The 26,545-nt window shown below is 32.6% G+C and overlaps 3 protein-coding genes and 1 non-coding gene across 4 annotated transcripts; 3 read left to right on the forward strand and 1 right to left on the reverse strand.

Annotated features, from left to right (window-relative positions):
- The first annotated feature begins 1,709 nt into the window (after positions 1 to 1,709).
- Positions 1,710 to 3,277, forward strand: LOC128285687 (uncharacterized). Its single transcript, XM_053023570.1, has 2 exons — positions 1,710 to 2,386; positions 2,917 to 3,277. Exons 1-2 carry the CDS (start codon positions 2,227 to 2,229, stop codon positions 3,102 to 3,104), a joined length of 348 nt encoding a protein of 115 aa, XP_052879530.1. The 5' UTR covers positions 1,710 to 2,226; the 3' UTR covers positions 3,105 to 3,277.
- A 1,850-nt stretch (positions 3,278 to 5,127) lies between these two features.
- Positions 5,128 to 6,810, forward strand: LOC108477080 (high mobility group B protein 7). Its single transcript, XM_017779522.2, has 8 exons — positions 5,128 to 5,342; positions 5,462 to 5,544; positions 5,650 to 5,701; positions 5,784 to 5,894; positions 5,982 to 6,039; positions 6,133 to 6,177; positions 6,262 to 6,357; positions 6,474 to 6,810. The coding sequence occupies exons 1-8, from the start codon at positions 5,218 to 5,220 to the stop codon at positions 6,546 to 6,548; spliced, it is 645 nt and encodes a 214-aa protein (XP_017635011.1). The 5' UTR covers positions 5,128 to 5,217; the 3' UTR covers positions 6,549 to 6,810.
- A 599-nt stretch (positions 6,811 to 7,409) lies between these two features.
- Positions 7,410 to 7,481, forward strand: TRNAT-UGU (transfer RNA threonine (anticodon UGU)). Its single transcript has one exon. It is a non-coding gene; the product is annotated as a tRNA-Thr (tRNA).
- Positions 7,482 to 9,662: 2,181 nt separating this feature from the next.
- On the reverse strand, positions 9,663 to 11,819 carry LOC108479959 (transcription factor TCP7-like). Its single transcript, XM_017782835.2, has one exon. The coding sequence runs from the start codon at positions 11,246 to 11,248 to the stop codon at positions 10,517 to 10,519; it is 732 nt and encodes a 243-aa protein (XP_017638324.1). The 5' UTR covers positions 11,249 to 11,819; the 3' UTR covers positions 9,663 to 10,516.
- Positions 11,820 to 26,545: the final 14,726 nt, after the last annotated feature.

Genomic DNA, 26,545 nt, shown 5'->3' on the forward strand with positions numbered 1-26,545 from the left:
GACACTACTTAAAATCGAGTTATTATAGCAATGTGCCTTACAAGGGGTGAAGTAAAAAAAAAAAAGGGAGTGAAATTAAGTTATATATTTCTATAAGAGCTAAAATGCAATTTCATTGTTGTATTAACTTGTGTACATATAAATCAAAATTCTAGCATACATATAAATAATATTTTAAATATTATTAAGCATACATATTTCTATTCAATAAATTATTAACATAATTAATATAAGTTATTATTTTCACAAAATTATTTAATATTGAAAATTTACTTTAATAATAAATTGTAACATTATTAATGTTATCTTTAAATAATATTCTTAATAATTTATTGAAAAATATCTATTGTAATATTTTAATAATAAATATAGATTTTGTAATTTATAACTATCTAATATATTATATATAACGTATGAATATTTTAATAATTAAAACATGAAAATTTATTTAAAGTTTTGAGGGTTTTGTTTTAAATTTTGAGATTTAATTTTATCTTAATATTTTGTATTTTTATTTATTTACCATTATATTAAATTATTTGTGTGTTTAATTTCTAAGTTTCTTAATTAATCGAGTCAGGCCCAACATAAACTCTCATTGTGATCGGATGGAACAAACATTGATGTGATGCAGGACATCCCACTCTATAATTTTCCTTTAAAAAAAAAAAGGGGGGGAAGATAGTAATAAACAGAGACATGGGCATGGGGGAAGGGGTAAAAAAAGTCCATGTTGGGAGGAAGAAAAGAAGAAGCAGGTTACAGTATAACTGCAAAAGGAGTTTTAAAGGCATAACGGAAAATTCAACAACTTGCAGGATTGAGGGAAGTAATGAACAATGTGGAATTTAAAAGGAAGACAAACATGTCAGCCCAATTAAATGCTTCTTCATAAATGAACCCTTTAGTCGTCGTTGTTATTGGAGAATTATTAATATTATTTTACTAGCAGCAGCTCTGAATAATTTGCTTCTTTTTAAACCCCCTAGGACCATCATATTTTGAGCTAATACAAAACCAATTCATTAATTCCACTGCTAACTTAATGCCTACTTTTTCTCTCTCTCTTTTCTTTCATATTATGGAGTGTTTAGTTTAAATTTGATGATCACAAGTCTGTTAATTAATAAATGCAATTAAAGGTGTTGGGGTTGGGGGTGGGGGTGGGGGAGGGGGAGGGCGAGGGGGAGGGAGCGAATGACAACAAATAAATGCGAAATTTTGCTTAAAGAAAAATGAAGATAGGGACTGGAGTCACTGGACAAAAGGGCATACGAATTGCCGGATGGAATGGACCGGTCTAGCTCGTAAGTCGAGGTCTAACCTTAGTCGCTGCTTGGGGAATTTTAGATATCCCAGAAGAATTTTTACAACATACCTCCTTTCTCTTGGCTTGGGGTTTCAATGTGCAAAATATACTACTATTACCTGTATTTTTGTAGGTTAGACATTACAAATCTATTAAATGGTACATGAAATGTGGGATCATAAATGTTACAAGTTCATTGTCAAAAATGACATCATTTTGGGGGGGTATAATGATGAGGGGATGCATCTATTGACAAAGAGCAGTAAACCAAAAGCTAAAAGTAAATCAATATTTTACCAAGTAAAACAAGTACAAATGAAAAGATAGCTAATCTGAGCATCGTTCCATCAAAACCCCAAAAGGTGAAAACTAAAAAATCTAAAAGAAGCCCTGTAAATAAACGGGCGTTTAAAGCTTACAAATACAACGTCTCCCCTATGTCATGGCCTTATTGGGGATATCTTACACTAGTTTGTCAAAACTCTACTTGTCATCTTGTTTCAATTCAAACCCACTAACCCCATGTGATCAACCCCGTAATCTTTCCCTCTAACTCCCCTTGCATGCCTCTTTTACAATAAGACCAAGGACAGAGACACACAGACAGACAGCGCCGTAGGCTTTCCTTGGCAGCGACAAGACACTAGATAGATGGATGGATGGATAGAAAGATAGAGAGAGAAAGAGATTAAGAGATTAACTTTTGCCTCGGTTACTGGTTCTACACGACCAACACTTTTTGCTTTCCAGAAGTTATAACTGGTCCAAAACACACCCAGCTGCTAGCGTACACCCCCTTGGCCTTGTGTGTGTTCCAAGCTTTAAGTTAACCCTTTATTTTATTGTTTTGAACTCCCTATATAATTCCTTTACTGTGACCCCACAGTTCATATCTGAGTGGCCTGCTTGTTTGAAAAATGGGAGTGATTGGGTTGTGTCTGTGTGGGAAGAGGAAGCTTAGGAGCATGTTTTGGAGGGTTAGAGCTGAGATAAGGAGACAAGTGAAGGGTAGGACATCCAAGCAGAAGTTTAGCTTCCACTATGATCCCTTCAGTTATGCTCTCAACTTCGACAATGGTAACTTCGGTTTCTTATGCTGATCATCACTCCCAAACTAGAATCAATCAAATCATAGCTTGTTAAGTTCATTTTAAGGTCTCTTTGTATTCTAAGCTTTCTTCTTCTTCTTCTTCTTCTTCTTCTTCTTCTTATTTATCACCTTTTCCCCCTTGTTTCTAAGTTAGCTTTTTGATCTCCATCTGGGTAATGATTGTAACTGAAATCCAACTTCAAAGAAAATGCAATCTACCTTTTAGCTAAACAACAAAATCCTTTCCATGAAGATATATATATATATATATATATTTACAAATGGTTTTCTTTTTCCTTTAATGAGCCCACAATGATGCTTACCAATTAACTTTAGGTATCAAATTGATAACAATGTGAAAAGAAAAGGAGAAGACAATGCAAATGGAGATTTGGGTTTCGATGTTTGAATGTTATGAATTTGTGTAGATTAATGGCATGCAAAGCTTAGTTTCTTTAAAAGTGAAGCGGGTAGCTTTTGTTTATGAGAAATGTCTTAAAACTTGTTTTTAATTCAGTATTGACAGTTCTCGGACCATATCTCAGCTGGGGTTTTCCTCTTGTGGATTTATTTCTTCCATGTGTAATGGGCAATACGGAACCACAACTTCACTGCACTACTATAAATGCTTCAGCACCAGCACTAATATCTCTTCCGTTCCTTTTGTCTTGTAATATAAGACCGTTTTACTTCGCCATTGAATAGGTTAGGGTCTGGGGTATGAGCCATCGGTTTTCATTTGGAACACCCCTCCCACCTTCACACTGCATATATTTCTCTTTCGAACCTTGTTTAATTGGACCATTATTTCTTTCCCAGTTCCATGTTCTCATTAATATACTAATGTAAAAAAAAGATCATTTGTGTGTATGATAAAATACATATTGTGTTGAGAAGCCATCAGATGTGTAGATTCTATAAGGATGCATGGTTGTTTTAAACTTAAACCGCCATTTAACGCCTTCAAGATGTGATTTTGTGATGATTTGGTATTAATGGGGGTTTTAACTAATTTGGGGCAAACAGTTAAAAAAGGAGGCAAAATATTAGTACTCTGAGGTAGAGGAATCTAAATACACCGGCATTTGACCTCTTCAAAGTTTAAAATTTTGTGTCTCTTGTCTACTTTCTTCTTTCTATTATTGATCCTTTGGTAAAAAAATAAAAAAATAAAAAATCTTCTGCATCTCTTTCAATTTCAACTTTACTAAAAACAATTGTGGGGCATTCTTTCCAATCAAAATTGATTTGGATCCATTTCTAATGGCAGTACTGGTTTTGTATGGAAGCAAGTAAAATGCGATGAAATGAAACGGCCATATTTGCCTTCACTTGAAGAATTTTTCCATAAAAAAAAAAAAATCAAATTCTGATCATGGTCTACCCCATGATTCAATTCAAAGAAGATAAAATGGTGAAGGGGCATCGGGGTTTTGTCTTCAATGCTTAAATTAGTACCAATGTAAAAGATGAATCACGAGAGAGATCATTTTGGGTCATTTACTTGGCTCGGAGCTATTAGGCTTATTTTTCTCTACCCAAGATTTTTACAAGAAGAGAAGAAGCTTCGGCTGGTGTTAGATGATGTTATTTTGCCATTTTGGGGTTTCTCTACTATATATTAAAAAAAAAACAAAAAAACCCACAAGATATAAAAACCTGATACTTGTCCATTGTTTAAAATGTAATTCAGAGAGCAGTAAAAAGGAATTGGTGAGAGGTTTGAGAAAGAGGAATGAGTTAATAAAAAATGAGGAAAGAGATGTGGTTAAGTAAGTGTCAAATTGTTTAATGTGAAGCTAACAAATGTCTTGCATGCATTTTATTCATCCATTTTATCAAAGCTTTTGAAACTGAGAAATAGGGAATTTACAACCACACCTGATAAGGACCTGTGTTCAAAGCATTTTGCATTCCAGGTAATCTATCCATAACTTCTTATGCTTACCCATCAAACCTGTGTATCCTTTATTTACTACCAACTTCATCCAGGGAAATCCTCAAAATCTAGACTTTCTACTTTCCTTTCACTCATCCCTTTTTTTTTTTTAGAATTTGTTTTCAGCGCTTCTGAATCTCAACTCTAACAATGTATAATTACTGAATATCAGCAAGCTGTGAATTGCGGGTGATCCTACTAGTATGATCAAATAAGAAAAAAAGTCTAGATTTTTATAAATTTAAATTTAGAATAATATGATACTCTCACATATATCAAATATACATTTTTGATTAATTAATTGTTAAAAAAATAGAGAAAATAATAGTTTAGATTCACCTACACTGCTACAATCCACTTTAAAGAAAATGGACGTAGAGGTTAGAGGTGTTGATGGTCTGGATTTAAGCATACTTGACCATAAATAAAAATATTATCAACTTGGAAAATTGAGTCGGAGCTCAATCTGAATTGAAACACAACCCCTCTTCAATTTTGTGCCAACTTAGCCCAGCAATAAGAGTCTAATTGAGGCCGAAACTCTTGGCCCAAAGCTTTGCTTCTACGTCGTAGGGTGATTAATGGAGCCAACTCATGAATCCTAGTGAAATTTGGTTCAAAATTTTCAACCTCCCTCCCAGCTCCAAAATCCAAAAATGTTGGGAATAAAAGAAAAGCAAAGGCGCGCTTCTAAGCTGGCGCCAAAATATCGAAACCCCATTTTCCATTTCCCTCTATTTTTTTGCCTTTTCTGCTACTATTAATTGTTTCCCCCTCCCCAAACAACCCATCGAAATCGCATTCTCCATTTATTGGTTCCCTTCAATCAAGAAACTCCTCTTTCGTTCTTTGTGAGTGTTACAGTGAAAAACAAAGATAATGGCAGGCGGGTCCAAATCCAATCCACCAAAGCCTAGGAAGAGAGTCGACGCTGCTTCAGCCCCTGCCCCTGCCCCTGCCTCCTCTCTTGTTCGCGCTAAAGATGGCAGTGCTTTTGCCAAATGGTAATCTCATTCTCTCTTGTTCTATGTTTTTTATTCTGATTTCCTTTCTGGGTATTTTCACATCTTTGTATATTCATTACTAAATTTTCTTTGTTTCGTTTCACACCCTGAAATTGCAGTGATGAGTGTAACAAAACCGTACCCATGGCTCTTATCAATATGCATAGCTGTAGCCTTGAAGCTAAAATCAAAATGAATTTGGGTTAGCCTCTTCGTTTCCAAGTCTAATTAATATAACTTAAATTAGGTTACTGGTGGTGGGAATTTTTCATAATTAGTTTTACTTTATTTTTATTTTCTAATTTAGAGTCTCAAGTTATAGAGAAGCCTGCTGAAGCCAAGAAGAAGCCTGCAGAAAGGTATTGTTTACTTTCATCGGCCTTCCTTGGGGAGTTTGTTCTTCACTTTTGGTTTACTTATATGTTTCCGATGAATTTTCAGGAAGAAGCCTCCCGCAACAACAGAGTCAAATCCTAAAAAGCCGAAGAAGTTGAAGAAGGGAAAAGATCCCAATGCCCCCAAACGCCCTCCCACCGCCTTCTTCTTGTTCATGTAATGACTCTTTGTTTACCCTCTTTTTGTTCACGAGTTAGTTCCATGTGGCCTTTAATTAACGGGATTTCTCTTTTTCCTTTCCAGGGACGACTTTAGGAAATCTTACAAGGAAGCGAACCCAGATGCAAAGGGTGTTACAGGGGTACTCATTTCTCACCATGGTTGAATATTATTATTTTTTCAATTTTATTATTAAATAATGGTAAGTTTATAACGTTTCTGTGATGAAATTTAGGTTGCAAAGGAAGGTGGTGAGAAATGGAAATCTATGTCAGAAGAAGTAAGTTGTTAATATTCATTATTATGATTATAAATTGGTTATAGATTAAAAACTGAGTTTGCTAATGAACTTGACTTCAATCAGGAAAAGAAGTGTTACGTGGATAAAGCAGCTGAGCTGAAAGCAGAGTATGAAAAGGCAATGGAGGAGGCTAAGAATGCTGACCATCAAAATGAGGAAGTAAGGCTTCATTCACCCTTCTCCTCAAACCATTTGGTGCTCTGTTTCTTACGTTTACCCATTTGTTGCGAATTGTGACAATATGCCTAACCTCTCATTTGGATTTTTTTTATTAGGAGGAAGGAGGTTCAGACAAGGAAACCCCTGCTGCTGAAAAGGCAACAGAGGAGGAAGTGTTGGATGATTACTAGTTGAAGGCATAGTTCTTTTCGAGTTCCCCCAAGAATTTGTTCTTATTTTGCCCGGGGGTTTGGGAGGGAGTGTAAATTTTTCATTCAATTTTTGGAGCTAATGTTTTCTGGTAGGTGTCTAGATGCGTTGGAGAATCAGCTTGACTTGTCTCTTCTCCAATCAAGTTATTATTTTTGTCTTGTTTGATATGTGAATGCTGAAGCAGTTTCTCCTGTAATGCTTATGACTTGTCAGTAATGATAACGAAATATGATCTTTAAAGGTGGCCTTCCATCTACATTGTTGAAGATAGGTTCTTTCATGGTATTTGATTGTGGAAATGCAATGGTAATGCAAGTTGGTAAAATTAGACCTTTGAATTGGTGCATTAACGTAGTGTACATGAACAATAAACAATGTTCCTTAATTAATGTTATTAAATGAAATTGAGTTGAATGTGGGGGAAAAATGAACTGCTTTAGTCGGAAAATGAAGTTGGACCATGGAACTTTTCCACCATTGATTAAGGTTTGGCCAGTTGGCCCTAAAACTTTTAGGGATGGCGTTAAATATGTGGTTCCTAGAAGTAACCAGCATGTGGAGTTTAAAGAGATATGCAGTTTTGAAACATCCTCTCCATGAAGATGGTTTATTTTTGTAGTGACATTCAAGATTTTGGCTTTTGAAAGCAGGAAGAACAGGGGTAGCTGTAAGGCAATGGAAACAGTCCTAGAATGGAACAAATAACCTTGAAAACATCCATGCTTTGAGTTGCTCCAAGCTGCTCCCGGTGCCCCGCTCGTATCAACATTTGCCTTTTTGCTTCCCTTTCAAGTCAACATACGTTCTCTAAGGAAAAAAAATGGTCATAGCAATTCGAAGACCCTATAGCTCAGTGGTAGAGCGTCAGTCTTGTAAACTGAAGGTCTGTAGTTCGATCCTGCATGGGGGCAAATTTTTTATAACATCATCAAAGTTACATAGCTCGGGTAGGTAGAGGTGAGAGATATGCCAACCATTTTTAACGTAATAGTATTGAATCGTTAAACGGTTGATGACTTTAGTTGTGATCTAAGCAAAAAAAAAAAAAAACAAAGAACTTTAAAGGACGAAAATGAAAAAAAAAAAAAAGATTTATGGACATTGATTTTAGACTCTTATTTTTGGACAAAGGATGAATAGATTATCAAAGTGCAGGTTATTACAACTAAATTCCAGAATTAGGCGTGACCCGTTACTGATTTTCCGCTATCAAAATTTTTCATTTTAGATCGAATTTTAAAAATTAATATATTTAACTTTTAATATTTATAAAATTTGTGAATGAGTTTTCTAATTTTAAAATTTTCAAAAGAATATTTAAAAGTTCTCATTTTAATATTTTTAACATACTTCTAAAATCTTTTAAATAAGAAGAATATTTAACACTATATATATTGTGTTCATTTTAAAACTAATATCACCTTTGTGAATATGGTAAAAAATTCAGATTGACTTAAATCATATTTTAAATTAATATTATATTATTTAATTAAATCCCTTTAAAACTAGTACAAAACAATTATTTTTATTAATTTTAAAATATATAAAGATTTAATCTTGGAGTAGAGAAAATAATATAATGTGAAATCTTTTATGAAATGAAAAATTTTAAAAAGTTTTTCATTTCAGCCTTGGATATATCATCAAAAACTTCAAAACTTGGATAGTCCAAGGACGTCGGTCAAACAATCAAAGTCTCAACCAAATCTAGTCCATGAATTGAAAATACAAACTGAATTGAACCAAGGAAGATAACATTGTGAATTCTATGTCTCATGGGGATGTCCAAATACTTATCAATCTATTTCATGATCATTTCTTTTTGAATCATTTTCTTATTCTTTTAATACATATGTTTTGGTTATTTATTTATTTTTAAATCTAAGAATGACAGTGCCAAGAGTTGCTGGAATGGATATTGATTCTTAATGAAATTTGTGTTGTTGAAGTGAACAAGGATGTTAAAGGGTAGAGCAAATGGGATAAGGCTTCTTCTTGTGAGAGGATAAGTCCTTGCAGCAAATCTGAAAATTGAACCTCAGACAATTGGAAGTGGATGCACTGCCTCTGCCCTCTCCATTTTCCTTCCTTTATTTTTAAAATATTCTTTTCTCACAAAATATTATCTTCTACTTGAATTGCCAAAAGAGAGGGTCCAATCTGTCTTGCACCCAAATTTTTAGCTGTGAAAAATCAAAGAGGCAAAGGCAATTGACATCATAAGACCACCCCTCCCCTCCCCTCCCCTACTTTCTCATCATCCTCACTCTTTCGTTTTGCAATCATTAAAAATGAAGTAACATTTTTGGAATGATTAATGATTTTTTTCTCTCACTAATTGCAAGACCTAACCATTCCTATATGTGATTTCATGTTTTCTTCACATCATAATTGTTTGGATAAATTACAAAAATGGTGACTTTTGTTTGCCTCATATTACATTTTAGTCACTTATGTTTGAAATGTTACGTTTTAGTCAATTACATTACCGTTTTGTTACGAAGTGGTCACTCTACCATTAAAGTCCATTACCTCCTTAAAGATAGTCCTACACGGCAATCCAAATGAATTTTAAATGTCAACTTGGATGTCCAGTTACTAGGATGAAAATAAATTTTTAATTAAATAAATTTAATTTGGATTGCCACGTAAGACATCCAAGTTGGCATTTAAAACCCATGTTTGGAGGTAACAGAACTTAATGGTAGAATGACCTCTTCGTAACAAAACAATAACGTAAGTGACTAAAACATAAAAAATAAGTGACTAATATGTAATTTGAGTAAAAAAAGTGACCATTTTTATAATTTACCCAAATTATTTCATTTTACCTTTTTATTGTCCATGTGGAATCTAATAATTGGTTAGGTCATTGCTGTTTTAGTTTTCCTCATTCATGCAAGGCTTGAAAATGAAAGAAAAACAAGTGTTTGGCATTCACTGCCATATTCATCATGACCCCATTTCTTTTCATCAAAATCCATACACTTCAATTGTTGCAGGTCATCCCTATTAGTCTTGTGTTCTGCAATTATCATTTTAATTGACACACATAGTATGCATTTAGTATAGCTCTGATCTGATCCAAACTATTAAAGCAGAAGATAGGAGCAGTTGCTGTTACTAAAACATGCCCAAATATACCATTGAAAACACATACAAGACCCAGTGAGTGAAGCCGCCAGTTATGAAACACTACATAATAAATCAAACCAAGTGAGAAAGAAGCAGCCACTTGCATGAAGACAATTATTTGTTGGAGGCTGATAAGTGGCTAAAAATGATCCAAATGAGAGGGGCTTACCGAAAGGAAGCAGAGCAGAGCTGCTTTTTTTTTTTTTAAAATAAATCATTGACACAGCAGTCCCCTTTAAGATCATGTGATCGACATAAAGACTGACACCGAAGGCAGAAACAGAAAGAGAGAGAGAGAGAGAGACATAAATCCAACACCTTGAGAGCCATAAATTCAATGGTACGCAGCAAACTAACTAATGATTCTCAAAAACAGAATCATAATTACGAAGACCATATGCCACAACGGTGAGTCAATTGCTAGTATGATCCAGGGCAAATCTCCCAATCACCCAATGATGTGTAAAAACAAGAAGAATCGACCATTAGTTTTGCAGCTTCATCGTCTGAAAACGAGTAGCTTTAACTCCATTCTTACCATGCCATATATATCCCCAAGTACCATGATCTCTCCCTGTCTGTGGCTCCAAGCCCCAAATTCTCCCTCGCATGAACTCTCACAATCGTGAACAATTTGTGACGGCTCTACAACCCTAATTAATCATCAACCAAATGTCCCCAAAATTTACCCCTAATTCCCTGACCCTAAAGCTGCACGCCTGCACCTAAAAACCCTCTTCCACATCCACACACATCAAAACCAAGCTATATATATACTCCCGATAACAGGGGTAAACTTGTCCAGCCAAATTCAACGAGGATCCTCGCCTCTCCGACCCGAACTTCCTGGAGCACCCGACAACGAGGCTAACAAGTTCAGATGACCAGGAAGATAATTACCAACTCTAGCCGCCGACGCTTCTCCCATCGCTTGCTGTTGCTGAACGAACAACGCAGCAGCAGGTTGATGAGCCGCCATCTCCGCTGGGGGCGGGAAACTCCACAATTGACCAAAGTCTGCCCTGCCTGGAAGAGCCCAGAATCCACCAGCGGGCCCCACAACTCCTGGTCCTACCATGACTCCTCCGGTATCATACTTTCCGGGGTTATCATCGTCGGACCTGACACGTTTCCCGAGTATAAATGGGGTGGGACCCAACAAAGGCTTATGATCCAAAGACGGAGAAGCAGTGGTGGACGATAGAGAAGTAGAATTAGCTCCGCCACGGACGGAAACAGACATGGTGGAGAAGCTGGCGGGAGTGGTCCCGGTGCCAGTGGCGGCAATGATGGAAGGTTCAGCCTGGCGTAAGAGCCACTCGATTGTCTGACCATCGGATTTGTGACCCAACTCACGAGTCAACTGGAAAACACGAGCGGCACAAATGATAGGCATCCTGATTCTTCGGCCACGACCGTCGACTTTGCTGTGACGGTCTTTAGAAGGAGTTTTTTTTATGGCAAGGGAACCATTAACCGTGGCTTGCTGTCTCTGAGGGTCCATTATAGCTCCGTTGGTGGCACCACCCTCCGAATTAGACATGGTGGGAACAGGAGTAGCACACTCTTACCCAGAATTTGTTTGTTTGTATAGCCCTTCTAGTTCAGTTGTGGACTGAAACTAAAAAGATTTGGGGTGCTGTTTGGGGGATAAAGGGGGATTAAAAGAAGCAACCGAATATTTAGAAAGAAGTGGAAATGGAAATTGGAGATGAAATGAAAGAAGAGAGAGTGCCAATGATTGAGCGGCAGGAGCTGGTGGAGACAGGAAGGAGAGCACATGGGTGGTGGCTCCCACTCTAATCCCCTCTTTTCTTCCTCATTTTCTCTCTTTTCTTTTTTTCACGCGCCGGTCCTTGGATTTCAACTCAACAAGCACTCACTTGGGTGAATTAGCACAAAATGTTGATTTTTAACCATAATTACCCGATTAAATCGATTTTTGTGAAATTTATTAGATTAAGCCAATTTTAGAGGAAAAATGTATTTTCCAAGTGGATGAGTTTTCAGTGTATGTGCTTTTAGCTAAATGCGCTTTTAACTTTGATCAAATAATTAAATATTAGTGTTTTTATTGTTGAATTTAAATTTAATTCATCTCTTATTCATATTTGTATTTTTTATTTTTTATTTATTTTATTTCAAGTTTTTAAATTTTTAATTATTTTTAATATAGTAGTTCTTTAGTTAGATGGTTAGATAGTTGCAATTACATCATTGAGTCTCTAGTTTGATTCATTCTTTACTCATATTTGTATTTTTTATTCTATGTTGTTTCAAGTTTTTAAAATTTTAATTAATGTATTTTTATTTTTAATTATTTTTATAAACATATTATTATTTTTCTTACAATTAGTGACATTTGTAATAATTATTTGATTTTATAAATAAAAGAGTTAAAATAAAAATACATTAATTAAAAATAAAAATAATTAAAATATCATCAAAACATTAATTAAAAATTAAAAAAACTTAAAACAATATGAAATAAAAAATATATTAATATGCTTATAAAAATAATGGAACTTCAGACTCAATGATATAATTACATTTATCTACTCATCTAATGAAATAAGCTAATATGCTTAAAATATTAATTAAAAAAGAAGAAGCTTAAACCAACATGAAATACAAAATATAAATATGAGTAGGAGATAAATCAAACTCAAGACTTAAAGATATAATTGCAACTATCTAACCATCTAACCGTTTATAAAAATTAATTAAAAATTTAAAAGCAATATGAAATAAAAATATAAATGTGAGTAGGAGAGAAATTGAACTTAAGACTCAATGATAAAAGCAGTAACATTTAACCATCTAACCAAAGCTAAGAGCGCATTCAACTAAAAATGTTTTCCTACCATATCCAATGAAAACACGTCCAGTTGGACACATTTTCCCAACATCTAACTAATCTGCTAAATTTTAAAAAAACCAACTTAATTCGATAATTATGATTAATAATCAACATTTTTAGATAATTCAACCCACTCACTTTATTATTCTCCATTTATTTGTGCATACAAAAATGAATTTTAAATTTTTAATTTGTAAATAAAAAATAAAATATAATCCTAGAAACTTCCCTTGCCGGTTAATATAATCCTCCCTCCATTAATTGATGATTTTTATTTTATTTTATTTTTAAAAATGAGATCATTCATCCAATTTATAGATTTTTTGTTTCACTATACCTCTAACAACAATTACATTTTTATAACATGTTATAAATTTATAAATTGGTTTAACTATTTCAATTGTTAGTTTTGTTTTTATTTTTGATTTTATGGATTCAATCTCTTTGTTAGTATATTGATCGATTCACGATCCAATCAGTCCAATTCTAACAAATGTTATTTTATTTTTAATTTATTTTAAAAGTTTTTAAATCAAAATGGTTGAAATGAAAATCGAGTTAATTCTAATAAAATTATTCAAATTAAAACTCAGTTGATAATACGATTAAATTCTAAGTTAGAACATACAATTTTGACACTATGTGTATTTGAAAACTCTTTTAAAGTAAAAAAAAAAAAACCATTTGTATGATAAACTTTATTTGCTAATTTATTAGATTAAAGCCTCAAATTTATCATCTTGGATTTTTTTTATAATTTAACATTTTATAAAATATTTTTATTGTTTTAATTTTAGGTTTTTATTTTTATTTGAAATTTTCATAATTTTTAGATGGACCGATTTGTTTATTTTTGAAATAATTAGGAGTCTAATGAATATTTACACCAATCGTATTTTGATTTTTAAGTTGTAAAAATTAATTCTACTCAAACTTAAAAAAATTACTTATTCGAATTGATTTAAAAATAAATTATTCAATTCGATTAAATAAAAATTAAATTTTATAAAAAATATGTTACTATTTAGATTTTGTAGTTTAACGTAAATATTTTTATTAGTGAATAAAATTCAAACCACTTCAAATGCAATGTGTTTTATTATTGTACTTGTATTGAATACTTTTAGGTTGAGAATAATATGTTAAATCTAATTTGTTATGTTTAAAATATAATGGGTAAAGTACAGTAATAGTTATTTAATTATTTAGTTCGATCTATTTTGGTCACCCAACTTTTTACTTTTTTTTTTTGTTTTAGTCACTTAACTTTTCAAAATTAAATATTTTAGTCTCGCTTCGCTAGTTGCCTAACAAAAGTCTAACGTGGACTTTGTTTTATTGGCCTAATAACAAATTTAGCCATCAAATATTACACATTTTATCCATTTGGTCTTAAATCTAAAAAAAAATCAATAAATCTAATCCTTAATGTTTACAAGATTTTTCATTTTAATCCTAATTATAAAATATTTTAAAATCTTGATTTAAAAAAAGTAAATATAAATTATAAAAAATAAAAAAGTAAATATAAAAATATTTTTAAGATGTTTGTACTAAAATGACTTTCAATAATATCTTTCACTTTCTTCCTTCTTTCATTCAATTGACAAAGTTAAAAATATCAAATGTATAGCCTTGCTTGCAATCTCTCTGTAATGTTTGAGCTAAAAATGATAAAGACACAAGAACACTAAAGCTTGAAACCTGTACCATCTTTGCAGCCAAAGAGCAAGTCGCCAAAGTTGGTGTTGTCAACCCAATTATTTTTCTAACTTTATAAATTTGTTAATTTTAAGCTTCCTTCTGTGCTTTAATTAGGCATTTGAGTGAACAATATAGCAAAAGAAAAATGAGACTAAATCAAAAGAGATTGAATAAAAAATAGCTTTAATTTCTAGATTTTTCATGCTTGCCAAGAAAATGAGAATGGTTGACGAGAAAAAGTAAATATAAAATTTTAAATTTAAAAGTAAATATAAAAATATTTAAAATATTTTTAAATAAATTTTATAATTTTAGAACTAAAAATAAAAAGATAAATTTTGTAAATATTGAGGATAAAATTTGTTAAATTTGTTATATTTAAGATCAAATTGATAGCATATGTAGATATTGGAGGACTAAATTTGTTATTAGGCTAATAAAAAAATCAACATTAAACTTTTGTTACTAAGTTAACCACAAAAGTAGCTAAAATATTTAATTTTAGAAAATTGAGTGGTTAAATTAAAAAAAATGTAATAGTTGATCGAATAAAATAGAACAAATTGATTAGGTGAGTGACTATTCTTGTATTTTACCTAAATGTAATTGAACCCAATTTAATATATATATATATGTTTATTTTAAAATTTTAATGTAAGGTATGTTTGGACAAAATAGAGTAATTGAATGAAAGTAATTACAAAGAATTGTAATTCTCTAGGCGTGTTTGGTTGATGAGTTTAATTACATTGTAATTCTCCATGTCATGTTTGGTAGTACAAATTATAATTATACAATTATATAATTTATATTTAAAAATATTAATTATTGTAAACAATTATTTGCACAATAAAAAAATCTAAACAAGTAACAAAAATTAAAACCAAATCATCATATTATTATGTTAGTTCAAAAAGTAGTTGATAATACAATTACTAATAAAAATAATAAGAAAAATAAATATCATATGTAATTTTATCTAATTGTTTTAGTATTCCATATTTGTTGGGTTATTTCCTCTTCAATATTTAACATAAGCTCACTTTTATCAAATGTTGGTATCCTCTTTAATATTTAACATCAGCTCACTTTCATCAAATGTCGGTACTTGATCAAGTTCTCCATTATCTTAATCTAAACTGTATTATTAAGATTATCAATATCTTTTAGTATGGATAATCCCAAATCCACCTACGATAAAGCTATGAAGTATGCAACATACTACTACGATCCAACCTTGTTTTTTTATGCTACACTAAGATGATGTTATTAAAATGGAAATATTTTTTTAGAACAACAAATGTCTTTCAATGACATTTTGAAGCCTTGAATGTCTCAAATTAAAGAGTTTGTAAGTCATCTCTTGTTACATTCTCTCAAATAAGTCATTTCTTGTTCCGTTCTCTCAAAAAATATCATAATCCACGATATAGTACAAGAAAACCTCTTGGATTTGCATAATTAACATTTACCATACAATATGAGGGTTCATGGTGCAAATGGTCTGTTATTTAATCATAAAAACTCATATAAACCTAATTTGAAAAAAATTTATGCTGAGTGATAACCCTTTTATAATATGTAAATTAAGCAAAAAATAATTTTAAATTTATATTATATAACTTTTATCATAAATAATATAACTTTTGTCATAACTCTAAAAAGTTATTTTTTACAAATAAGTTATGATAAAAAATATAATATTTTTTACTAAAAAAAATTATTTTTATAACACATAGTATGGGCACATAAATAAATTATGTTATAACTTTTATAAATAAATATATTATGACATATAAATTACTTTTTATAATACAATTTTTTGGCCATAACTTATTTCTTAGTAATAATAAATACACCTAAATTATTTTTACAAGATAATTTTCTAATCCTAAATATTAATTCGTGTTTATGGTTATAATACATAACTTGTAACGAGGTTGATTGCAATAGAAAACAGTTGTACACACCAACAAACCCAATCCCTAAGAAAGTGGATTCGTCTAAAAAGTATTAGTATTATAAATAAAGTATTAAGCAACAGTCTGATTTTGTTGCTAAATCTGTAACCCAAACGGGCGCAAGCAATTATATTAATCCGAAAGAGATAGAAGGAAACGTGATGCGCGAGGAGGGAGTGAAGGCGCGTGAATGCAACATTTAATCAAAATGGCATTTTAAATGAAGTGCGTCAGTAAGTTAGTCAGTACGTCGTTGCAAATTGACATCTAGCCAGCTGTTTATTTACGTAATTTGCCACTTTCCCCGAAATTCAACAACCAGGAACGATGCCCCCCTGTGCCTTGTATCATTAAGCATCTCACGGCTAATATTGCTTCTTGCAGTTATGTTATTCTAGGTCCAGTTTGAGGTTATCATGCATACACGGAATAGCTTTTCTGCTAAGGACTATATTGTCTTTTTGTGGTGATGTATTGTATTTTTTGTCTTATTGATCTTACATTGGCAACTGCTTGGAAGAATCCAATGAGACTCCATCCAATAGATTATTTTTAAAATATCACACAAAAAAGTTGAATCATCTAGGTGCCATGCTTATATTTCAATCATAAAAGTTTGATAATATTATGAGATTAGTGTTGATTTGAATTTTTCTTTTGTATGAAAATTTTGGGTGTTTGAATGATTAGTATTTATAGAAATAAATATTTTTAATTAAATAATGAGAAAGTTGACTTATTTTCATATTATATTTTAAAAAATAAGTAGTAACATAAACGTGGTGAAAATATAAACACAAATTGTAGTGGTGGAAAAAGAACATTTCCCTCCTTCACATTATAAGTTTTTAATGGAGAAAGGGACTCTTAACTCAAATCAATCCTACACAGTTAAATCGCACCCCAAATAAGAAGCTGTTGCGCGACAATTGGGTGATTTTTTGGGCAAGTTTCTTTTGAGTACGATTCTAAGAGTTTGAGTAAGGGTGTACGGAATTTCCTATGGATAAGGGTTCAACTAGATGTTAAAAGGCCTTTAACAAGGAAGAAGAAGACCATATTTGATTCTCGAAACTTCAACTATATGTTAGTGTAACGACTCAATAGTCATGTGTAATTGAAAATTATATTTTTGGATCTCTGTTTTCGTAAAACGGATTCGAAAATATTTATTAAAAATATTAACGAAGCTAGTTGTGTAGTTAATTATGTTTTGATTAGGTGAATTTGTATGAAATAAGATAATTAGGTATAAAGACTAAATTACAAAAAGAGTGAAAGTTGAATTATAGATTAAAGAATAATTGAAGGGACTAAATAAAAATTATTCCAATTGGATTGAATGAGGCGGTATTTACTATAAAACCTAAACTTAAAATATATAAGTAATATTATAATAAAACTTAAATGTTAAGCATATATATTATATATTATATATTATATTATATTATAATAATTAAGTAAAAGAAAAACAATAGAAAAATAAGGAGAGAAAGAAACGAAACAAATGAAAGAAAGAAAAGAAAAGAGAAAGAAAGGAGAAAAGTTAGGGTTTCAAGGATTTAAAATTCAATTGGTTAGTTAATTTAGTTCATTTTTTGTAATTTTATATTTTTAAGTCACGGTATTAAATACTACCCAACCTATGTTGAAATTTTAGAAATTATTAAATTATTAAATGTTGTTTATATAGAATAATTTGAGTATTAGGAACTAAATTGATAGATTTTTAAGCTAGAAATGAAAAAGGATTGAATTGTAGAATAAATTATAAATTTTGAATATTAGGGATTAAAATGTGAAAATTTCAAAATTTAAGGATTTAAGTGAAATTAGATAGTTAAATCTAGTTTAAAGTGGAAATTGAATAAAAATATAGAATTAATTATGAAGAAATAAAGTTAGTCTCGGTTTAGGGACTAAATTGAAATTTAGGCAAATGTTGAATAAAAATTGAAATATTCAATGTGAAATTGAATTGTAATATATTGATGAATTTTAATTGTTTTAGTTCCGTAGCTAACGTTGTACCGGAACCCTCAACTAAGAAGGGAAAAAATAAAGTCAATGAGGAATAGCTCGAAAATTCTGATTTGTATTTCTATAATTCGAATTTAATTATTAATTTTTGTATTTTGATTAAATGTTTATGGTAAGTGATTGAGGTGAGTATTTAGCATTTTGATATTTAATTAAATTATATGAATATGTGAATAATGTGAAATTTGAATATTGGATATTGTTGCATTTGAATTGTGAATTGAACTCTATTAACTATATCGAGCTGAGTCGGATATAGATGGCATGCCATAGGATTGGAAGAGTTTAAGGATTACTTTGACTTCGAGTCGATGAGACACTGGGTGTCAATTTATTACTTCGGATTAATTCGATGAGGCATTGGGTGCCAATTTATTTCGGTTAAGCCGATGAGATACTGTGTGTCAACTTATTACTGCGAATTATCTGATGAGGTACTAGGTACCAAATTGGTGTGTTTTGGTTAGATCCGTGTATCCGTCCGAGTCCAAGTTGTATTAATAGGGGTAATTAAACGAAGTGATATTATGAATGATATTGGATAATATTGAATGTGAAATGGAAATGAGACATATAAATTGTATATCATATCGTGAAAAGCTATTTGAGATAACAAATGATGAGAATTGAGTATGTTATGATTAATTTGTTTATGAAATGATTAATTGAATGGTTATTGTTATTGTATGATTAAATGTGCATATTATGTTATTTTACTTTTAAATATTCGAATTATAGAAATACTATTGAGTTTATACTCAGCGTACGGTTTTATTTTCCGTGCGTAGATTAGGTATTTAAGGTTTGACTGCCGATTCAGCATTCAACAATGGTCCCGAACTCAAATGTGGTGATGTTATTCCTTTTTATGTCGGCATGTACCTAGGGCATTTAATTGTTAACTATTTTGTGGATAGACTGTAAATAAGATTATAAGTTAATATTGGTTAGTTATATATATGAGCATGTGTTATATTAAGGCTATAATATGGCATGTTTTAAATTATTGCATAAATGAACATGATATAGGCAAAATTAGGTTGAATTTGGTATCTTTACAAATTCAATTTGAATGATGTTTAAATTAATATGTTTTGATATTATGATTCTGGTACCTATGAGGGTACATTGGTTAGACATCTAAGTTGATTATTTTGGCATGTTTTGAAGAAATTTGATTTTGTTTCAAATTGGTTGAACAATTAATTTTGAGTTGTTTAGTATTCAAGATTGCAGGGAATGGTAAACTTGATGTTTAAGGTTCATTTTGAGTTCACGTGGCTAACACATGGGCGTGTGGTTTGACTGTGTATCCCCTGCAACTTTAAAATTTCAAAACAGAATGCTCAGGTATTTTCACATGGGCAGAAACACCGGTGTGTGTCTCTGCTGTGTGAGACACACGGCCTAGCACATAGGCATGTGGCTTGGCCGTGCGTATGGCTTGGCCGTGTGACTTAAGTCAATAAAAACTTAAATTTAGACATGGGCTAGGACACGACCGTGTGGCCCTATTTTGAATGTACACATGGCCTGAGACATGGGCATGTTTCTTGACAGTGTGAGCCACACGGCCTGGTCACACGGGCGTGTGTCCCCTATTTCTTTAAAATTTTTTGATGTTTTCGAAAATTTTTTTTGATTACTCGATTTAGTCTCGATTTGTTTCTAACATATATTTTGGGCCTCGAGGGCTCATATAAGGGACAATATAATTGATTTATGACATGTATGTTAAATAATATGTAATTTCTGTTTTTTTATCTGAAAAGTTTGGTAATGCTTTGTAACCCTGTTCCGGCGACGGATAAAGGTTAGGGGTGTTACAGTTACCTTAAAATATGATAGGTTAATTATGTTATGCTTTTATTGTGGTCGACTTGGACATAATGGCTCATTCTACTAATTGCGGATGTTAAGAAGGGAATAATCTACAGAGTTAGGTTGGGATTTGACCCTTCATACGCAGTCTAGGAGAGCTGCCGCTATGTAGAGTGTGTGGTTGATTGAGGATAGTGATTGGGGTAGACTTGGAAATCTTAGTCAACAAGTGAATCTGAATACTGGACCACAAGAGGGACATGTTCGGTTGGGTCCCATGTTAGGAATTAATTTAGAGGAGGAAATGGTATTATGGGTCAGGGGAAAGGTCGGATTGATATGGAACATGACAAGAAGGAATTTTCGATTGGGACTGGCGAAGGTAAAAAGAGGTTTCGCAAGGAGGGTGAAACACTAAGCTTTAATGGTGTAGAAGATGCGTTAGTGGTTAGGGAGGAAAGACCAGTGGGGAAAACCCATTTTGTATTGGCAGTGCCAAGAGGCAAGCTGACTGGTCACAATGAAAATCTTGAGTTGGAATGTCCGTGGTTTGGGGAGTCCACGGGCTGTTAGAAGGGTTCGACATTTGCTAAAGTTGTATAATCCCCACTTAGTATACTTTATGGTGACTAAATTAAATAGTAAGAGGATGGAGAATATTCATAGGCGTTTTGGTGTTTGAATGGATTTGATGTTTTGATGGAGCGCTCGAGAGGTGGCTTGTGTATAGCATGAAATGTAATAATACTATCTCTTTTAGAAATTATTCAATGAACCATATTGATGTAGATGTTCATGAAGATGAAAGTAATTTACGATGGAATTTCACTGAGTTTTATGAGGCTTCTTATGTTAGGGGATAGGAAGATTTGTGGCTAATTTTTAAGTCACCGAGGACTTCGCAAGACTCCCATTGGATGGTGTGTGGGGACTTTAATGAAATCTTGTATTCATTTGAGAAAGTGAGGGGTGTGCCTAGGGACGAGAGAAGGATGGAAATGCTTAGAGGAGTTTTGGAGGACTGTCACTTAGTGGATTTGGGATACTCTGGACCTTGGTATGCATGGAAGAGGGGAATATTCAGGAAATGAATATTAGAGAACGTCGACTGAGGGGTAACTAATGAAGGCTTGATAACCTTATTCTCTAATTTTATGGTACGTCATTTACCTTACTTTTATTCAAATCATTGTCCTCTACGATAGAGAAGGGCATTCATCACAGACCTATGCCTTTTTGATTTGAGGCTTTGTGGGTAATGTAAGAGTCTTTTGAGGATAATGTTAGAAAATTTGTGGTAATGATGAATGAGATATTTTCATTAAGTTAGAACAAATTAGGACTGATTTGTGTCAATGGGCCAAATTGATTCGGGGAAAAAGGGATGGTATTTGGCAGGACTTGACGAGTAAATTAGGGGATTTATTGGAAAGAGAGAGATGATGCAACCCTCGAGGAGTTGATTGAAACAAAAATTATCTTGAATTTAGAAATTGATAAAGATGAGATGTTTTGAGAACATTGAGCACGTGTGAATTGGCTTCGCTTGGGAGATAAAAACACAACTTTCTTCTATAAATATGCTTCACAGAGAAAAAAAAAATCAAATTATGGGTTTACAATATGAGGATGAGAGAGGAACGACCGAGGAGGCTGGGATGGAGTGTTTCGCAATGGACTACTTTAAGGAGCTTTTTACGACTAATAGCAGTATAGTTACGGATCATTTGTTAATGGGGGTGAGAAAGTAAATTTTTGATGAGGAAAATTTAATGTTAACCGAAAGGTATACTGAGGATGAGATTGTTAATGCTTTAAAAAGTATGAGACTGATAAAACCTTTTAGTGATGATAGTTTTTCGACATTATTTTTCAGCATTTTTGGTATATTATGGGCAGGGAGATTGCTAATTTCTGCTTGGAGGTACTGAATGGTGGTAAGGTTCTTGATTCCGTTAATATTACCAATCTTTGTGCTTATTCTGAAAACTCCCCGCCTATTAATTTTTAAGAATTCTAGATTCATTAGTTTGTGTAATGTATTGTACAAATTGGTCGCTAAGATAATAGCGAATCGATTTCAGTGAGTGCTAGAAGGGTGTATTGATGGTGCATAGAGTATTTTTGTGCCAGGATGATTGATTACAGATAATATTCTAGTGGATTATGAAATTTTGCACTCATTTAGATAGAAACGATTGGGTAAAAAGAGGTCTACGGCTTTAAAGGTTGACATGAGTAAGGAATATGATCTTGTTGAATGGAACTTCCTTTGTGTGATGATGGAGCGAATAGGTTTTGCATTGTCTTAGATTGACTTAATCATAAGGTGCATCTCATCTGTTTTATATTCGGTTATTGTCAATGGTAAGGTGGGCAAAGCTTTCAAACCAAGTAATGGGGAATCCTTAAAGCCCTTTTCTTTCCTTGATTTATAGTGAAGGGTTATCAGTTTTGATGAATGAAGTGATGAATGAAGGCTTAATTAAAGGTATCAAAGTGAGTAGAGGGGGGACCTTTGATTATACACTTACTTTTTACCGACGATTGTATGTTGTTTGGAGAGGCTAATGAAAGAGGGGTTCATCCGCTGAAGATTGTTTTACACGAGTACAAGATCTATTTTGTGTAGTGAATAAATTATGAGAACTCAATAGTTTTTTTTAGTTCCAATGTGGGTGAAGAAGATAGACATTCAGTTTCTGGTGCCCTAGGAGTTAGATACTCGAATGACCCCGAGCAGTACTTGGGGTTACCTAATATGATGGAGAGAAGTAAAAAGTTCACTTTTCAAACTTTAAAAGATAGATTTAAGCAAAGATTAGACAGTTACAATATACTGTTCTTATCCTTATGGGGAAGGAAGTCTTCATTAAAGCAGTTATTCAAGTTATTCCTACGTATTCTATGATGTGTTTTTTGTTACCTAAATATTTTTGCACTGAACTAGAGGGTATTATTTCTAGGTTTTGGTGGCAAAAAGGGCATGGTTGAAGAGGTATCCCCTACTGCGATTGGAAGAAGCTATGTGAGTTGAAAGAGATCGAAGGTTTAGGATTTTTCAACTTAGCTAAATTTAACTTAGCATTATTACCGAAGCAGGGCTGGCATCTTATTCAATACCCGATTCGTTATTAGCGCGAGTGTTAAAAGCAAAATACTTTTCGCAAAGTGAGTTTTTGAGAGCTAGGTTGGGGAATTTACAGTCGTATACCTGACAGAGTATTTGGGCAACCCGAGGGCTTTTAGAAATGGGTCTCTATCGGAGAATGGGCACAAGTGACAGAATTAATGTTATGGAGGATGGTTGGATACCTGGTTCAATTAATTACAAAATTAGTGGTTCTATTTGTGATAATGGGATAACTATTGTTGCGAAATTAATTGATAGCTCGCATTGAATTTGGAAAGAGGATGTGATTCGTGATACCTTTTCAAATATGGACATTGATGGAATTCTACGTATTCCTTTGGCAACGGTGGAACACGCTGATCTTTTGGTTTGGAAAGGGGAGTCTTCGGGCGAGTTTTCAGCCAGAAGTGCATATAGATTACTATTGGACTTTAGTAATGACATGGATACACTTGAAGTACAGAAAGTAATGAAAGGTTTCTACAAAAAATTATGGTGCTTCAATCTCCTTGCCAAACAAAACTTTCAACTTGAAAAGTCTCTTGGGACTTCTTGCCTACTCTAGTTAACTTACAGTACAAACGAGTTTGAAGAAATGCGAAGAGTTTTACTTGGAACAATGCATCCCTCACTACGTTGTCGTGTCATTGGGTCTGGGAAGACACCGCGAACATGAACCTGATTGAGAGCCTAAGTCGTTTAGTGATCGGAAGAGCAAACAGAGGATACGGGTACTAGAAGCTTCTCCGAAAACTACAACCGACAACAATAAGGACATATATGGGGAGTGGTGGGTAGCAGTTCAATTAATTTTGACTGGATAAGGGTCTTAGTTTCCTTTTTCCTTTTTCTTTATATTTTGCCCGTTGGGTCTTGTTTGTTGGACTCTTGTTTTATGTTTAAAGACTCATTTCTTAGGCTCAAGTGGTTAGGCCATCTTCTTATAATAAAAGTCTAGTCTTATTATTTCAAAAAAAAAAAATCGCACCCAAATTTTCACTAATACTTGAAATAATAATCTAAATTTTCCTTTTACATGAGTGGATTAATCAATATATACATAAGCCAATTTTTTTTCTATGTTTTTCATTTGTTAAAACTAGTCTCTATACTTTTACCTTTTTTGAAGAATTTAATTTTTTGGAGTGAGGTGAGCTTGTGAATTAGTTTTAACAAATGGAAAGCATAGAAAAACTACAATAAAAAAAATAAAGAAGGAAGGAAAATTGAGAGAGAAGTATAAGAGAGTGGAAAATAAAGAAAAAAAAAAGAAAGTTAAAAGAATATAAAAGAAAAAAATTAAATTGCTCAAAATGAAAAAATATAGGGACCAATTGTAGAATTTAACCTAAAATTTTTATTTGAAATGATGATTTAATGTGGTAAAGAAATGTTGAAATCAAAGTTTGTGGGATTTTGAAGATGAAGTGGATGAAAGGGAAAAAAATGGGGTGAAGGGAGAAGGGAAATATTTTTTACTTTATTTAAAACTGTGAAAAAAAGAATGCCGATAATGACAATGTATCGCAAAAAAAGAAAAAAGAAAAATAAAGAACACACAGATTTTTACGTGAAGAACCTTTGGGGAAAAAATCACGGACAGAGGTGAAGATAATTCACTATGTCGAATTTGAATAATTACAAAAGGAGTAGACTATGTCTATTTATAGGATTGTAAAATCATATTCTAATAGGAAAGTAGTAAGATTGAAACACCTTATTCTAATAAATATCAAATAGATAGAGTTCAATAAGGTTTAAAAAATCTTATTTTAAAATAAAATAAAAGAAGTGTAGTTCTATATGGATTTTACTTTTATTTTATTTTACTGTTGTATTTTATTTAAATAAGGATTCAGGTCACTCCATTCTAACAATCTCCACCTTAACACGAATTCTCAATGAACAAGTTCTTCATCATGAACACTCAACGAACAAGTTCTCCACTTATTCTATAAAGCCCCTTAAGGGTTGAACTTCAACAATGAGCACCAACCAAGTCTAAGAAATGTTCAAACTTGGTTATAGGAAGTAACTTAGTGGCATCAAATCTACAGGATTTTTATGAGTACTACTTTTGCTCACAACAATATCACCACGAGCAATAATATCACGAACAAAATGATACCGAACATCAATGTGGTTTGTTCCCTAATGAAACATTTGATCTTTTGTAAGGAAGATAGCATTATTACTGTGACAAAATACTGTACTAATTTGAAGGTCTTTATTGAGTTTACTAAAGAGTCCCTTCAACCAAATAGCTTCTTTACAAGCCTTAGTAATCACCAAGTACTCAGCTTCAGTGGTAGACAAAGCGATTGTAGTTTGCAAAGTAGTTTTCCAACTAATTGCACAACCTCCGATTGTAAAGACATAACCTGTGAGAGATCTTTTTCTATCAAGGTCTCCAGCAAAATCAGCATCAACATACCTCATGACTCCATCTCTAGTTCTTCCAAATTGTAAGCAAACATTAATAGTACCTCGTAAGTATCTTAAAATCTACTGAACTGCTTTCCAGTGTTTATTACCTGGATTCGCCATGTATCTGCTAACTCCACTGACTGCATATGATAAATCTGGACGTGAACAAACCATAGCATGCATGAGGGATCCCACTGCACTAGAATATGGAACATGTGACATGTACTCAATCTCATCATCTGATTGTGGAGACAAAGCTAATGAAAGTCTGAAATGGGCTGCTAAAGGAGTACTACCAAGTTTAGCACTCTGCATATTGAACCTGCAAAAAACTTTCTCAATGTACCCCTTTTGACTTGGGTACAATTTACTTCCTTTTCTGTCTCTGAGAATATTCATACCAAGTATCTTCTTTGCTGGTCCCAAATATTTCATCTCATATTCTTCACTTAGTTGGGCTTTAACCTTTCTTATCTCTCATTTATCTTTCACTGCTATCAACATGTTATCAATATAAATGAGTAGATACACAAAAAAACCATCACTGATTTTCTTAAAGTAAACACAACTCTCAAAGCTACTTCTTTTGAAATCATGAGAAGTCATAAATGAACCAAACCTCTTGTACCATTGTCTTGGTGACTGTTTCAAACCGTAAAGGGACTTTTTTTTAGCAAATAAATACAGTCCTCTTTTTTTGAGACTGAAAAACCCTTTGGTTGTTGCATGTAAATATCCTCATCAAGTTTTCTATGCAAAAATGCATTTTTTACATCTAACTACTCAAGCTCCAAATCATGCATGGCCACATTACCAAGCAAAGCTCGAATCAAACTATGCTTCACAACTGGGGAGAACACATCTGTAAAGTCTACTTCTGAAATTTGACTGTAA

The sequence above is a fragment of the Gossypium arboreum genome, chromosome 12 (assembly GCF_025698485.1).
Source record: "Gossypium arboreum isolate Shixiya-1 chromosome 12, ASM2569848v2, whole genome shotgun sequence".
In the NCBI taxonomy this organism is placed as follows: Eukaryota; Viridiplantae; Streptophyta; class Magnoliopsida; order Malvales; family Malvaceae; genus Gossypium; species Gossypium arboreum.

Bases quoted from the DNA above. Each gene is read 5' to 3' on its own strand.
- LOC108479959 (XM_017782835.2), bottom strand. From the start codon at position 11,248: ATGTCTAATTCGGAGGGTGGTGCCACCAACGGAGCTATAATGGACCCT.
- LOC108477080 (XM_017779522.2), top strand. From the start codon at position 5,218: ATGGCAGGCGGGTCCAAATCCAATCCACCAAAGCCTAGGAAGAGAGTC. The intron at 5,343-5,461 runs GTAATCTCATTC...CTGAAATTGCAG, and splicing joins GGCAGTGCTTTTGCCAAATG to TGATGAGTGTAACAAAACCG. The intron at 5,895-5,981 runs GTAATGACTCTT...TTTCCTTTCCAG, and splicing joins ACCGCCTTCTTCTTGTTCAT to GGACGACTTTAGGAAATCTT.
- LOC128285687 (XM_053023570.1), top strand. From the start codon at position 2,227: ATGGGAGTGATTGGGTTGTGTCTGTGTGGGAAGAGGAAGCTTAGGAGC. The intron at 2,387-2,916 runs GTAACTTCGGTT...TTTTTAATTCAG, and splicing joins TGCTCTCAACTTCGACAATG to TATTGACAGTTCTCGGACCA.